Source organism: Danio aesculapii, chromosome 10, assembly GCF_903798145.1.
Source record: "Danio aesculapii chromosome 10, fDanAes4.1, whole genome shotgun sequence".
Taxonomy (NCBI): Eukaryota; Metazoa; Chordata; class Actinopteri; order Cypriniformes; family Danionidae; genus Danio; species Danio aesculapii.
The window spans coordinates 14,812,364-14,827,737 of record NC_079444.1 but is presented as its reverse complement, the minus strand read 5'-3'; the positions used below and the strand labels follow the sequence as shown (position 1 = coordinate 14,827,737).

The 15,374-nt window shown below is 36.4% G+C and overlaps 1 protein-coding gene across 1 annotated transcript in view; it reads right to left on the bottom strand.

Moving 5' to 3' along the window:
- The window catches only part of LOC130236715 (uncharacterized), a 45,789-nt gene extending 36,728 nt beyond the window's left edge, over positions 1-9,061 (bottom strand). Inside the window, exon 1 of the mRNA XM_056467470.1 lies at positions 8,531-9,061. Coding sequence (XP_056323445.1) covers positions 8,531-9,061 — 531 coding nt within the window. The remainder of the gene's footprint in view (positions 1-8,530) is intronic.
- Between the last annotated feature and the right edge of the window lie 6,313 nt (positions 9,062-15,374).

Here is a 15,374-nt window from a genome sequence, read left to right as displayed (position 1 = left end):
CACACCCAGCACACTACCTGTTCGAACTGTTACCGTCTGGTCGGCGCTTCAGAGCACCGAGCACAAAAACAGCCAGACACAGGAAAAGTTTCTTTCCTCAGGCTGTCTACCTTATGAACAGTTAAATATTCCCCTACTGTGCAATAAATATGTGCAATACTTTCTCATACGCACTTGTACACAGCACCTTATATCAATATACAATGCAATACTTTCTACATTCGCACTTGTACACAGCACCTTATAACCTGTATATTTATAACAATCTGTACATACAACTCAACATCCAGGTCTCTTCACTAACCGCATCTGTTTAATGTTCATCATTTTTTATTATTATTATTTTATTTTTTCAGATTATTTTGTGTTGTCACTTGTCACTTTATGTACACTGGAAGCTTCTGTAGCCAAAACAAATTCCTTGTGTGTGTGAAGCACACTTGGCAATAAAACCGATTCTGATTCTGATTCTGATTTAATAGTCAAGCAGGGGCATATTAAGGCCCAATCCTAATTCTATTTTTGTACCCCTACCCCTTCCCTTTCCCATTGGCCCTTGAAACAGAATGTGAAGGGGAAGGGCTTCAAAATTTCCCCCTAAGAAATGGGACAGCACTACAACACCTGCACACGACATCCTATGTCATCACGATCTCTTGTTTTTGAAAAGGTACAAATGTGTACCTAAAAGGTCAATATTAATACCTTAAAGGTACATATCAGTACCTAAAAAGTACAAAAGTGTTCCTCTTAAAATGTTTAGATACAAATATATATACTTTTGAGGTACCAATATAGACCCTTCCAGTAAAAATGTGTACCATTTGAAAAGGTACCACCCCAGTGACAGCTCGCGTACCTTTATGCTGTCGTAGTGGCTGGTGTATTCTGGGAAGTTTTCTTACACGTTGGTTTCGAGTGTGGTCCTGAAAAATTTCAGTTTGAAGGGGTATCTAGCCCTATGCTTTCAAGCTAAAGAGAATTGGGACACCCCTACCCCTTCATGTGAGTGCGCAAAACGAGGGGAAGGGTAAGGGGAAGGGCTAAGGGGTAGAATTGGGATTGGGCCTAAATGTTGGGCCCTAGTCATGCGACCAGGGGTGTAGCCCCCCACAACACAACACCTAATCAAAACATTCAAGATTTATTTATTGATTATTTCTATTTATTATTTCTTGGAGCATATTATGTATCAATACACTAGAGGATGTAACAATCCTCTTACCAAGGACCCCCGTGAAGCTGAGATATTTAGACATTTATTTGCAACTACGCATCAACATTTTATGATGACTTCTAATGATTACAATTAACTTTGTAACTACATGTCAGCATATTCTACAGGGTTTCTGCAAGTTTAACCAAGTCAAATTTAAGACTTTTTAAAACCTTTTTAAGACCATGAAGAATTAAATTTCAGACGTATATAAGGCTAGACCCTAATGATTTTTTCTAATCACCCAGCTCAAAAAAAACACATCTACTTGCCGCTATAAACAACAAAATTTTAAAAAATGTATCAAAACAAGCAGAGCCTTATTGTATAAATACACTTTTTTCACCATAATTCAAAAAACTCTTTAAAAACTAAATGTATGCACAACAGACTGTTATAATATTAGTTATGAATATAGTTTTGCTAAAAGTTTTATTGAGATGTACTGTTGGTGATTGGATGTGTGTTGGATCGATTGGGTAGCTTTACATAAACTACTGCATGCATTATGATAGATATATTAAAAAAAAAATTTTCTTAGAACGGCTTAACTTGAAGTGATGTAAAAAAAATTTGAGAGATTTCTTTTTTTAATGTATTTTATGATATGTTGCCATATGGCAACAACGTTCAACAGTGGATCTAACTTTCAAATTTCAAAGTTTGAACTTTCCTTATAAATAATAATTTGACATGTTTTGTTATATTATTATGAATAATATCACACAGAACTTATAAATGACACCTTATACATACTTTCCAACAACTGATATTCCAACAGCTTTCATTCATTCCATAATTCTTTGCTGAATATTATTAAAAACAAGCACAATATTGTATTCTCATAAACAACCAACAGTAAATATAAATATTTTCTCCAGTAAATATTATAACAAATAAATAACAAGTCTAGTATATCTAGATGTATCAGAATAATGTAGCTACTAGCTAACAATGTTTCTATATTATACTATATACTATACTACGCATGTCTTATCTGCCTCTGAGCTAACTTACCTGAACTGTCTGCATCACTGCTCTTATCAAATGTCCAATCTGCAACATTCTCATGGTCACTAAAACCCATCTCATCCTCACTTTTATTTGCAGGAGGAGCCAGATCTGTCCTTTTCTTCTTTCACTTACCATAGAACATAGTGGTGCTCGCTAATACACTGTTCCCTGTATTCATATCTATTTAAAAGTAGTATTGCCATTAACATTTGATTTTATCCATAATTCAAATGCAATTAACATATGACTAATCAACATTATAATACAAGCATTCATGTTGTTACTGTTACAACTTAAAAGTTCACAGCTGACCTTGCTAGCTAGCTAGCTAACCCATTGCAATATTGCACATTCCTCTACAGGACAGTTTGGCAACACATACATTTGATCGATTTACAAAAAATTAGTTTGATAACTTTTTTAAGTTGTGAATATGTCATTATACTAAAGGTGATGTTTCAGATTTTTTTGTAGACCTGACATGAGTTGATCATTTGTTTTTATTGACGTTTACATTTGCATTAAGCAACTACTCACAATAAACGCCAGTCTTTCAGAAATCGCGCTACAGAAAAACACTGCATGTCATATGACTAAACCAAAGCACATCATTGGCTACACTAAGATCTTCTCTTTCCAACAAAAAAATTCAATGTTGGTCTTAAAGAAACAGTGGCAGGAAAATGAAGATAAATATCTTGTTGCCATATGGCAACACCATGTGGTAGAGGGTTAAGATCCGTTTAAAATTATTTAAGACCTACTATTTTTCTGTGAATTCTGTGGTTTTGAAATTTAAGACATTTTAGGACCCCGCAGACACCCTGTTCTATTAACCCTATAACCCATAATTGACAAGTCTATAATACTCTGATAAGTTACTTGATTTGATTCATCACCAGGTGATTGTTTCTCTGACTATTTTTCATTTGTTTGTTTTATCTTCTAATCTAGTAGGATTTCTTTTCTTAGATTTTTCTTTGCACAAGACTATATTTGTTTTGTTTTTATGCATTTTGGAATGGGCTGAAAATGGGCTTAAAAACACTTATTCGGGTTGCACTTTATTTTGGTAGTCCACATTAGACAGTTCTTTCTTCTTATAGTATAGTGCTTCCCTCATTTTACATGGTTTTCTTAATGTTGCTAAGCTATTTGAACAGGCACTACCATTTAATGTCTATTAGCGTTGCTTAGTAACAAATAGAAAACAATCTTAATATAGAAACGGGGATCCAACATCATAAAAAACAATATTAAGAATTTTAAAAGACATGATGTGGTGTGGTGCAGGCAGAGGTTAGGATAAGTAGAATAACAAACAAGCATTGCATGATTAAATTGTTATTTTTAAGTCATATGTTCTGTTGGAAGACCATCAAAATAAGTGATTATAAGCTGTTAGATATTAAGAAAACACCATATTAATACTCATGCAGGGGTGCACAAACTTTTTCGGATGAAGGGCCAAAAAACAAATATTACTTAGAGCCATGGCCCGAAGATAAATATATCAAACTATTTTACATTAAATGGGTAATTTCCTAATTTATTAAATAATATTTCAAAATAAATAGAAAACATTTTAACATTTATTCATATTAACTAATGCAGTATAACTTTTTAAATGATAACTGATTGCAATAAAAACATAATCACATTTATAACACAGTGGAGTTCAACGCTGAATACACTAGTCAAGCAGAATCTGCCTTTGACTTGATTTGCTCACCAAAGTCTCTGCATTGTCGGGTGACAGTATGTACTTTAAACAAACCTGATTAATTTACATCATTTAATGTAAACATTTAATGTCAATTAGCTTCTAACAATAAAACAAACAAAGAGTTACAATAAATTTGTATTGACGAATCTCAAAAGGATTCCCATTATTCTCCCTCTCTTCTCAGATGGGATGGCGGGCCAAATCAAAGGTTACCATGGGCCAACTTTAGTTTGGGCATCTCTGCTCTAATGGCTTAAAGGGCACCTATGGTGAAAAATCTACTTTTAAAGCTGTTTGGAAAGACATGTGTGTATATGTAGTGTATAGACCGTCATATTGGGGTGAAATAAACACACCCAGTTCTTTTTTTTTTTTCAAATTTAACAACATAAAAACGGTGGACCAATTGGAGCGGTTTTTACTTTACGTAGGATTGCGGTCCCTCCGCCCACCGAATTGATTGACAGCTGTGTGTATTAACATGTCCCGGTAGTCACGTGTATAATCATATCAACAAGACCAGACGCAACCGGGAGTAAAAGGTCTGTTCAGTTCGCTAGGATCATCAATCATCATCAAAAGTAATCAAGAGTGAGTTTCACAAGTTTAAAATGTTTTTAAAACAGAGCACGTGTGTAATGAAGTACAGTGATTTACTTCAGCTTAACTTCATCAGCACAGCCACGTGTCAGAACAATTAGAAAAGAAGAGGTTTCAATCCCGGTTTTGGACGTTAAATCAGGTTTATTTTGTACATTAACATAACAGATATTCATTCAGCAGTGAGGATTGTGGAAATAGAGTGCGAAGCTAAACGCGCTCTCTCTCTCTCTCTCTCTCTCTCTCTCCCTCTCTCTCTCTCTCTCTCTCTCTCTCTCTGTGTTTGTGTCTGTGTGTGTGGGTGTCTGCGATATTGGTGTGTGTCTGCGCTATGTGTGTGTGTGCGTGTCCTCGCTGTGTGTGCGCATGAACTTTGTAACAACTTTTTGTGTGACTCATGGTTGCAACTAAAAAAACTGCATCAAATACTGATTGGTAAAGTTCTTACTGTAGTATTTCTCACAGACGCGACGTGAGATCTGCTTCCTGAGGCAGCCGAGGGCGGCGACTGAGGCATGTTGCTGACAGGCACGTGGGAACGGTGGGCGGGGAGGACTAGCCTTAAAGGCCCAGTACAAAAAATCAGCAACCAAGTTTTACCGGTTATAATACAGACACTTCAGACAGCTATAACAAATACTCTGATGGTTGTTTTGAGCTCAAACTTTACAGACACATTTTGGGGACGCAAAAGACTAAATCTGAAAAAAGGGGTAACCTAGGTGCCCTTTAAAGTTGACATGTACACCACTGTGTTTGCAAAGTTATTACAATTAGATTGTCAAGACTGTGTAAGTGTACAAAACTGTAAGACCCAGGGGCGTCACTAGACCCAATTCACTGGGGCACTTGCCCCAGTAAAAATCTCCAGTGCCCCAGTAAATGCATTGAGATATGATTTACTTCATATGCAATTGTATTTATTAAGAGTGGTAATTCCGAAATAAAGTTATTAGTTATTAGTTATTAGTATAATAGTTATTCTCTATATGCAACCGAACCAACATTGATGAAAGCAATGTGTTTAATCAAAAAGAAAACTGACGCATCTCCGCGTGTGCGCAGAGAACCCGCGCGCCTCTGGAATGCCCTGCTCTCGCACGCGCTGCTCTCGTACGCGCTGCTCTTCTGCCGGTGCGAGTCCCGGTAGTTAACATGTGCGCCAAAAAAGCAGGCTACCTGCTTGTTACGCACCGCTCATGCGTTGTAAAACCAGCGTAACAGCATAACTAAAGTTTAAAAAACTAAAGTTTACAAAACTAAAGTTTAAACAATATGATGGTGATCTTACTAAGCATGCCTCCTCATAGATTTTCTTGTATGAAGCAAAAAGGAGGCATGACGAGTCAGGGAGGTAAGACTTAATAAACCTAATTATCTGCCATATGTCAAGTCTAAGACAACAGATAATTCTATAACACATCTTTTTTTTTTGTATTTTATTGAATTGTCTATAGAATTTCATTCAAATGAAATTAATATTTATGCAAAAGTAATTTCTTAAATTATCTTAGCATATCACTCCATTTGTCTTAACATTGTTTTCCAGTTACATTTAAGATTATTTAGAAGAATAATTGTATAATAATAAGAATACTTTTATTTATAATAAATATAATATATAAGAAGGTATGTGCCCCAGTAGAGCTTTATGTCTAGCAACGCCCCTGGTAAGACCACATAGTGTTGGCACACGTAAAATTGCATTTGTAGTTATATTCATATATTCATTTCTACTGTATTTGAATGAAGGTCCTTTAAAAGCCTGTACACAAAACATTTTAAAACTGTAAAGAGAAAGCCTCTCCAGTGTACAAATTGAAAGAAAAGTCAATGACAGAAAGTCATGACAACAAATATTAACTAATTATAATCAGTGGTGTAAAGTACTCAAATACTCAAACTACTGTAATTGAGTAGTTTTTCTCAGGAATTGTAATTTACTAAGTAGTTTTAAAAACGTGTACTTTTATTTCCCCTTGAGTACATTTTTAGTGCTGTATCGGTACTTCTACTCCACTACTTTTCTTCAACCTGCAGTCACTACTTTATTTTTTCTTGTCTATGGGGATTAGAAAAATCAATCCTGTGATTCCTGTCCAATCAAATCACACATAGAAGGTACATTAAATCGCATCATAATGAACTACCTCAAGACATAGTGATTTATAATTGCAGAAAACTGTTTGGAAGCACCAAAAGTGTCCAAGAAAATGTCCAAAATCTTTACATGCATTGACCCAGAGACATGCTTGTCACTGATGAGAAGATGACGGATGCTTACTATATGATGAGCGAAATGGCCTTAAAAACACCAAGCAGGCACAAGACATCAACATGATGTCAGATTGATGTTGTACCCCAACATCATGGTGACGTTGCATTTTGTTTGGAAATGAAAATCGACTTGACGTCAGAACTCAACATCAAGCCGACGCAGGGTCCAAAAATCAACCTAAAATCAACCAAATATGAACGTCTAATGATGTTCAAGCTTGATGTTGTGTGGACGTCACTACTATAACGTCTATCAGACGTTGGATTTTGGTTGTCATACCTGACAAATAAATGTCAGTACTTGACGTTAATGGGGAATTCATTGTCTTGATGAATTTCTGATGAATTTGTTACTCTCATTTATATGCCTATTTGAGTGATTTCAGTATTATTATTATGTATCTATCTATTGAATACCACAATGAGAGTAGATGTATGGAAGTAAGATCATAAGGGCACTTGCGTTCTGTTTCATGTACACACTCAGACATGCGCCCACATTCGGTTGCAAAGACTTCCGAAATATGATGATCCTAAAACTGCCCGTGAACTTCAGCTGAACTTACAGTTGACAGCTCAAGGTACAGTGAACAATATATATTGCTGAGCATTGTTTTTGCTGATTTGCCACATTTGAAGTAGGATGGAAAGGCCTTAAATGGGTGGTCATGGGTAGGATCCCTAAAAAACCTGAGATTCTATTGGTGGTAAAGAAATGACTCAACTGGCTATGGGTAGGCAGTTTTACTCTACTTGAACTACATTTTTTGCAAGTAATGGTATTTTTACTTGAGTATAATTTTTCAGTACTCTTTTCACCACTGATTCTAATCAGATTTCAACTAAACTATTTTTAGTTATACAAAGTTTAACTTATTAATACTAGTCAGTTTGACTGATGACTAGAAAAGTTCACTTGATTCAACCACACAATTGTAGGCAGCAAAATGTTTAAGTGTATATGTTTCTGTAATGTAATTATACACTTACAAGGAAAACCTTATATGTTAAAACACACCGCACAAATGTTTTTAAATAATTCAGAATTTCAAATATGAGAGCGTCTAACAGAACAAAATTGTGGTCCCAAAAAGAATGTGTTAACCGTTTATCAAGTCACACTGAATGCCAGTACATTAAAAAATGAAATGTCACATCAATGGTCTGACAAAATATATGCTGGATTTAAGCGTGTACCACTGGTTTATTTCAAACGGTAGAAACGTTTAGATATTTTGCTGAACGTTTATGTTCTTTCTTTCTACAATATCAATGATGCTTTCCTCTATACTTTCTCAGTATATTCACTTTGCTTATTTTAAAATAAGAATACATGTCCAAAAAGCATTTCATGGTCACTGTACAATTCTCCAACATCTAAGAGGAAAATGAAAATTGGTTCTAGTCAATTTAGTGTGAGGTATGGCATTGAGATATCAGCTGTAATCTGCACATCTGGGTGGAGAGACAAACAATATCCAACATGCTCAAATCCCTAAGATCCGCTCTTTAAATCAGTCTGAAACATCAATGACAAGACTAGACAAATCTGAGATGATGCTGCCAGCCAGAAGACATGCAAATCAATCACTTTGATATAAAATATAGTTAAATGTCTAAATAAACTTTACGAAACAACATCAGATACACATAAAATCAGAGTAAATGCTGAACTGAAGTCATAAAAGCACAAATACCTTCACAGGAACTGCAGGTCTAAGCCTGGCCGAAGGCATCATGGCTGTTTGTGTTGCAAAACACTGTGTCTTTGCTGAAGCCTCACTGCCTTTCACATCAGGAAATGATGTCACATCAGCGTTCTCCATGGCAGGTGTCTCCCTTGAGGAGCTGTGATGCAGCCCAGGTGTGTATGTGTCTCCATACAGCTTTGAGGTGCGCTCAATCACAGCAGACAGAAAAGACGTCCGTTCAGGTCTCCTGCTTTCGTTTGCTCTGTTCTGAGCACCAGCTTCCTCTTTCTGTTTGGCGCTGTGCACCCAGCTGGTGTGCGGCTGCCGTGGCTTGCTGGGGGCTATGACTGGAACTGCAGGAACCGGAGGAAGAACAAGAGGCTTTGGGCTCAGTTTTGGTTTTATCCCTGGAAACCTGACCGTAGTGTCCGATCCTGCTCCAGGATGGAGGAAGCTCACTCTAGCAGCTGAAGTGAGTTCGGGACGCAGCGGTGGGGAAGAGCCTCCCTCTGAAGCAGAAGGACTCATCTGGTCCATGATTACAGAATTCCCTTGATGTAAAATCCAATTAGGCGTTAATTCTGCGTCTCATCTAGTGTTGACTATGACAGCTGTCCTAATTTTGATCCTCAGTGCAGAGCTCCAATCAGTACATCTTCTTTGAGCAGCACGGTTATCCAATACTACAGCGTTGTAAGTGTCAATACAATTATTCTTAATATTCTAATGTTGCAGAGCACCTCCTTGAACAAAATCGTCTAGGTGAACCCTGGTAGAGGTTCTCTGGTTCTCAAAAAGGTAAAACAGAGGGTCTTTCTGTAGGCTGGTAGGAGACTGACTGAACTGGATGTACTGTAGAGGAAGGAAGTCTTACCATGATGATGATCTCCTGTTTCCTGTATGAGAGGCTAATCTTTGTGATTTGGGGGCTTTGCAAAGCTCAAATTTCACAAAACAGAAGTCCCAGGATCATAAGGGTCAGGGTGGTAGTGGTCCACTAAAAGTAATGGTTGGTTCAACCTGCATTTTTTTCACTTCAGTTACGTCAGCATAGAGTTTAAAAAGTGGATAGATGCAAAAAATCCACAATAAAGTGTAAAAACCCTTTATTCTCAAACAGGCTACATATTAAAAATTCATATACATTAAAAAAATAATGGGTTGTTGTAACCCAGCATTTGGTCAAATATTGATAAACCCAAAGCTGGGTTAATTTTTCAATTAAATTAAAATTACTCTTATTAGTCCAACAGATGGGTTTGTCCATATTTGACCAAACTTTGGGTTAAAAACAGAACAGAAGAGAAGTACATTTATGATTTGCAAATGGAAACACCTTGAGGGGGTTTTGGAAGAAATTGGTGTATGCAAATAATTCATTCATTCATTTTTATTTGGCTTAGTCCCTTAATTATCAGAGGTCGCCACAGCGGAATGGACCACCAACTATTCCAGTGTATGTTTTATTTACGCAGTGGATGCCCTTCCAGCTGCAATCCACTACTGGGAAACACCCAGAGGAAACCCACACAGCAAAACAATTAATTAAATAATTAATTAATTGATAATAAATTACAATAAATAAAAAACCTTTTTCAGATTATTCTTCTAACTTTTGAATCTCTTATTATCCAATTTGTCATGGCTGTTTTCATTTTAAGGCATTGTTTGTACTTTTTTCGTTTTCTATTTTGTGCTATTTTGAACATGTGACTAACCGAGCAACAGATCAATCAAATGGTCAACAAAGGGAGAGGGGTGGTATCATTTTTAATTTAATAAAATGCAATGTTATACTCATATAACATGCAAAATAAACATTTTTAACAAAACATTTTTTATTTATTTTATTATTTGAATCTATTAAGGATAATTTCAAAAATAGTTTTGGTACAATGGTGCCCCCCATGTGTGGCGCCCTTATGCGCCGCATATACTGCATACCCTCTTTTGAGCTCTCGCTCCTTCTCCTTTAAGCTGTTTTAAAGGGCACCTATGGTGAAAAATCTACTTTTCAAGCTGTTTGGAAAGACATATGTGCATGCATGGTGTATAGACCGTCCTATTGGGGTGATATGAACACACCCAGTCCTTTTTTTTCAATTTAGCAACATAAAAACAGTGGACCAATTGGAGCGGTTTTCAGACCGACCGCAACTTTACTTAGGGGTGCGGTCCCCCCGCCCACCGAATTGATTGACAGCTGCGCGTATTAACATGCCCCGGTAGTCACGTGTATAATCATATCAACAAGACCAGACGTGCGCAAAGCAACCGGGAATAAAAGGTCTGTTCAGTTCGCTAGGATCATCAATCATCATCAAATGTGATCAAGAGTGAGTTTCACATGTTTAAAATGTTTTAAAACAGTGCACGTGTGTAATGAATTATAGCGATTTACTTCAGCTTAACTTCATCAGCACAGCCGCGTGTCAGAACAATTATAAAGGAAGATGCTTCAATCCCAGTTTGTGGACATTAAATCAGGTTTATTTTGTACATTACATAACAGATATCTATACAGCAGTGGATATTAACCTGTATCCTGTCACATATGCGTGCAAAAAGAGTGCAAAGCTAAACGCGCTCTGTCTGTCTGTCTGTGTGTGTGTCTGCTGCGGTGTGTGCGTGCGTGTGTGTGTGTGTGCGCGCGTGAACTTTGTGTGACTCATCAATGCAACTGCACAACAAATACTCATTGGTAAAGTTCTTACTGTAGTATTTCTCGCAAACGCTACGTGAGATCTGCTTCCTTTAAGTCTGTCTGTTGTCTGACGCAGCTGAAGGAGGAGATTAGGCACGCAGGAAGGCACGTAGAAACGGTGGGCGGGGAGGACTAGCCTTAAAGGTAAGTCCCCTAGGTCAAAAATGTATCAAATAGAATCTTGCAAAAGGTATAATGAAAAATATGATGGGTGTTTTGAGCTGAAATTTTACAGACACATTCTGGAGACGCAAAACACTTATATTAAATCTGAAAAAATGGCTAACCTAGGTGCCCTTTAATGCGTACACCCACACCACCCCTAACCCCAACCCCCATCACTCGTAGAAGAAGTGCAAGGAAGGAGGAGCTGGAGCTTAAGCTCCCCCTTGCTGGATGTTTTAGCTGAGCGCAAAGAGTTAATATATTAATTAATGTAACCACGGACACTGATTCTGCACAGTTGACTGACTGCTTGCATTTATTTCCTATATTGTATAAACTTATTGTACGTTCTACGTTTATAAAGGCCATTATTGATTATTAAAACTGATATTCAGCAAAAGAGACAGTTTGTTTTTTGTATTTTCATTGAAAATGAAAGGCAGTTATGTTATAAGCTCCGTTTTGTTTCTAAATATGCATACAATGAAGATGACGGTCATATAAATATGTAGCTAAACGACGCCTCAACATTTTTGGTGTCTGTTAAGTTGCTAATATCAAAATGCAAAACTTATGCGTTTTAAAACGAAAATGTATTAGTATAAACGGGGCCTAAATAGCTGCATCATGCATGACATTTACCACATGATAGCTGTGCATCAGGTTAAGACTGAACTCACTTGAATATGTTTTTCACAGTCAGAGATTAAGTCAGAATGCAGTTATTTCAGTTTGTTGAACTAATATCCACACTATCCAGTTCATGCAAAAACTTTATTAAAGAACAAGTGAACTAACTGACGATTTTTTTTAATTAAAGGGATAGTTCACCCAAAATGAAAAATTACTCCAATTTACTCAAGTTCCTTTCCTCTGTTGAACACAAAAGAAGATAGCTGAAAACCTGTTACCACTTCGTAGTAAAAACAAATAATATGGAAGTCAATGGTTACAGGTTTTCAGCTTGCTTTAATATATTTTATTTTGTGTTCAACAAAAGAAAGTCTAACATGTTTGGAACAAGAGAAGACTGAGTAAATGACGACAATTTTTAGTTTTGGGTGCTAAAAAATAACTAACCCCATGTTACAACTAGGCATGGGATGATAAGCGTTTTCATGGTACACCGTGGTTTGGAAAAGTCAAGGTTTGAAAACTGCCAGAATTTTCTGTAATACCATTCCTAAGGTATGTGTACCTTTTTTTTATTATTTAGGACAACAGTATCTCCAGCAGAAAAAAATGTCCAAAGATGCTGTTTTAAATTGTAAATAAATCTGTGTTTGAAAGAAATGAAGACAGCAGAAGTCAATAATTCATTTAGCCTGACATGTTTACTGCTCAAAATATTATAAATTTTGTTTTATTCTCAAAATAAAATATATTTTGTTCAAAAGGGAAAAAAGTTTTTGTTTTTTAACCAGACATTTAAAAAGAATATACATTCGAGCAGTAATCACAATACTGCAATACCGTGAAACCATGATATTTATATCCAAGGTTATCATATCGTCAGAATCTTATACCAGCCCATGCCTAGCTACAACACTCTCCCCAGTCTCCCAAATTTGTTGACGCAGTAATTTTCTTTCTTACAGAAACGCTTTCTTTCATCTCTGCTATTTGCAGATGTAAAATAAACCCAATGAAATTATATGATAGTCCTATATATAGTAATATATACTGTATTTTTAATAGGAAAAAAATAGTTATTTGTTCTAAACATATAACATGCATCAACTTGGCCCCCCTCTGTAAACTATGGCCCCACCTTGGTCCCTGCTTTTAAAAATTCCTAGACCCACCACTGAATCTAACATACAGAGCATGTGTGTAAATGTCAGATCAAATTCACACCCATACTAAGCTCAAACAATAGAACATTACAGTAACTGCAGCACCAGAACACATTCAAGGTAATTGACTTCATGCAAAACATCTGAAGGACAAATATAAACACAACAGAAATGCAAAGCCCTAGACATTTGAAAATCCAATATTTAGTGACTGTATTACTGAGAAGGCAAAGTGTTTGATCAAAGTAACCATACCTGCATTCTCCTGCCGAGTACAAAACTTTCTCTACAGGGTCAGGCTAAGATTTCTGATCCAACTTAAAACAGGAAATATTGTAAGACTATCACATCTGACTATTTGCTGTTTTCCTCACAGTGATGAGAAAGCATCCTGTCAGTATTTCCATGTTAAATCGTTTAACATTTCATAATGTTTTCGTTTCAGGCACTGTGCTCATGTATGAGAGATTCAAGATAAATGCCAAGTTCAAGCCTATTTGCATATGTTCTTATCTGCAAACTCTGAAATTGAACATCCGCTTTTAGTATAGCACCTGAACATGTGTTGTACTCTTCCTTACTACGCAGTCCTCAAGTTATATAGGAGGGAAACAGCACTGATATTCAAAATAACCTCAATTATGAACTGGGTTACAACAGATCCATTTAATTCAGAAAATGAGGACATTCCACTTTAGAAATTAACCTGCTACTGATATGAGGACAAAGATTATTTGAGGAACATATTGTCTTTTATTAAAGAAATGGGTCAAATTGTGATTGAGCTGTGAAAAGAGTCTCATTGCGTGAACTAGTTCTAAAGTGATAAGAGATTTGCATAATGCACCTGTCATCTCATGTACACTTAATTCCAGATAGGACACAGCTGACTTGCAAATGCTCAGAGAGTTTCTCTGATGATACAAAGAGCCACTGAGTCTGAAAGTTCACGTAATGTCATTCCTGTGCCAGTTTAATGCTGTTTGCAGACAAAGTCACTGCAGCTGTCTTTTTGTGGTGCTAGTGTGAATGTTTGGTAGTATAATGCAGTTACACTGTAAAAAAAAAAATAGGGCTACAAAAATCTGGTTTTCACTGTGATGCCAGTGAAGAATCATTGACGTTTTACCAGAATCCCCAAAACCTTTTCAAGCATTCTTAACAGAACAGTTTTTCTTAGTAGAATTCATTCATTCATTGTCCTTAGGCACAGCAAGAAGGTAATTGGTTCAAGTCCTGCCTGGGCCAGTTGGCATTTCTGTGTGGAGTTTGCATGTTCTCCCCGTGTTGGCATAGGTTTCCTCCAGGTGCTCCAGTTTCCCCACAGTCCAGTGCATGTAAAGCCACAGACAAAAACAGCTACAATGTATTCAGACAATAAAACGAGCAGATTCTGGAGACTAATAAATTATCTGATGGGTATTTTGAATTGAAACTTTACAGACACATTCTGGAGACACTTATCTTATCTCATGAAAGGGGTAAAATAGATGCCATTTCAAATTGAGACCAAATTCAAGTTTCTTGATTTTCATATAAATTTACACTACTCTGCTTCTATTACTTCTATTATGATGACAATCATAAAAATTTATTTTTGCTTTAGCATAGTATTTTTTCCAGCTTGAAAATATTGTTTTGCATGCAGGGGTTTAGTTACTGACTAATGTTCATTAGCCTAGTACATGATACAAAATAGGAAATGCTCCATGAAAATCAAAGGTTTCTTATGGAACCATAGACCATTTACTCATCCTCCACTTATTTTAAACGTGCTTGAGTTTCCTTAAAATGTTTAAACTCTAAGTTAATAGTTAAAAACTGATAGCCCTTGACTTCCATAGTATTTTTTCTAAACCTTAATTTTAAAGAGTCGTGAAACCCCCCTTTTTTAGTTCACGTCTACCTCAGAATTTAAAAAAAAAAGGCTCTGAGATGGGCGTGAAGTGATGCGAGCAGACTGAAGAGTGGGCGTGGCCAGCAGAGCAGGGGAAAAAGAGGGGAGCGAACAACTGTTGTCAGTGGGCTCACAAAATGAGACACAAACCGTGAGAAGACCCATGATTTTCTAGTTTACAAATGTAAAATGCAGAGAAGTAAACAGTAAGTAATTTAATGCCCTGCTACATTTGTTATTCGTAATTTCATATACACATAACCACAATTTGTTATATCATTATAAAGA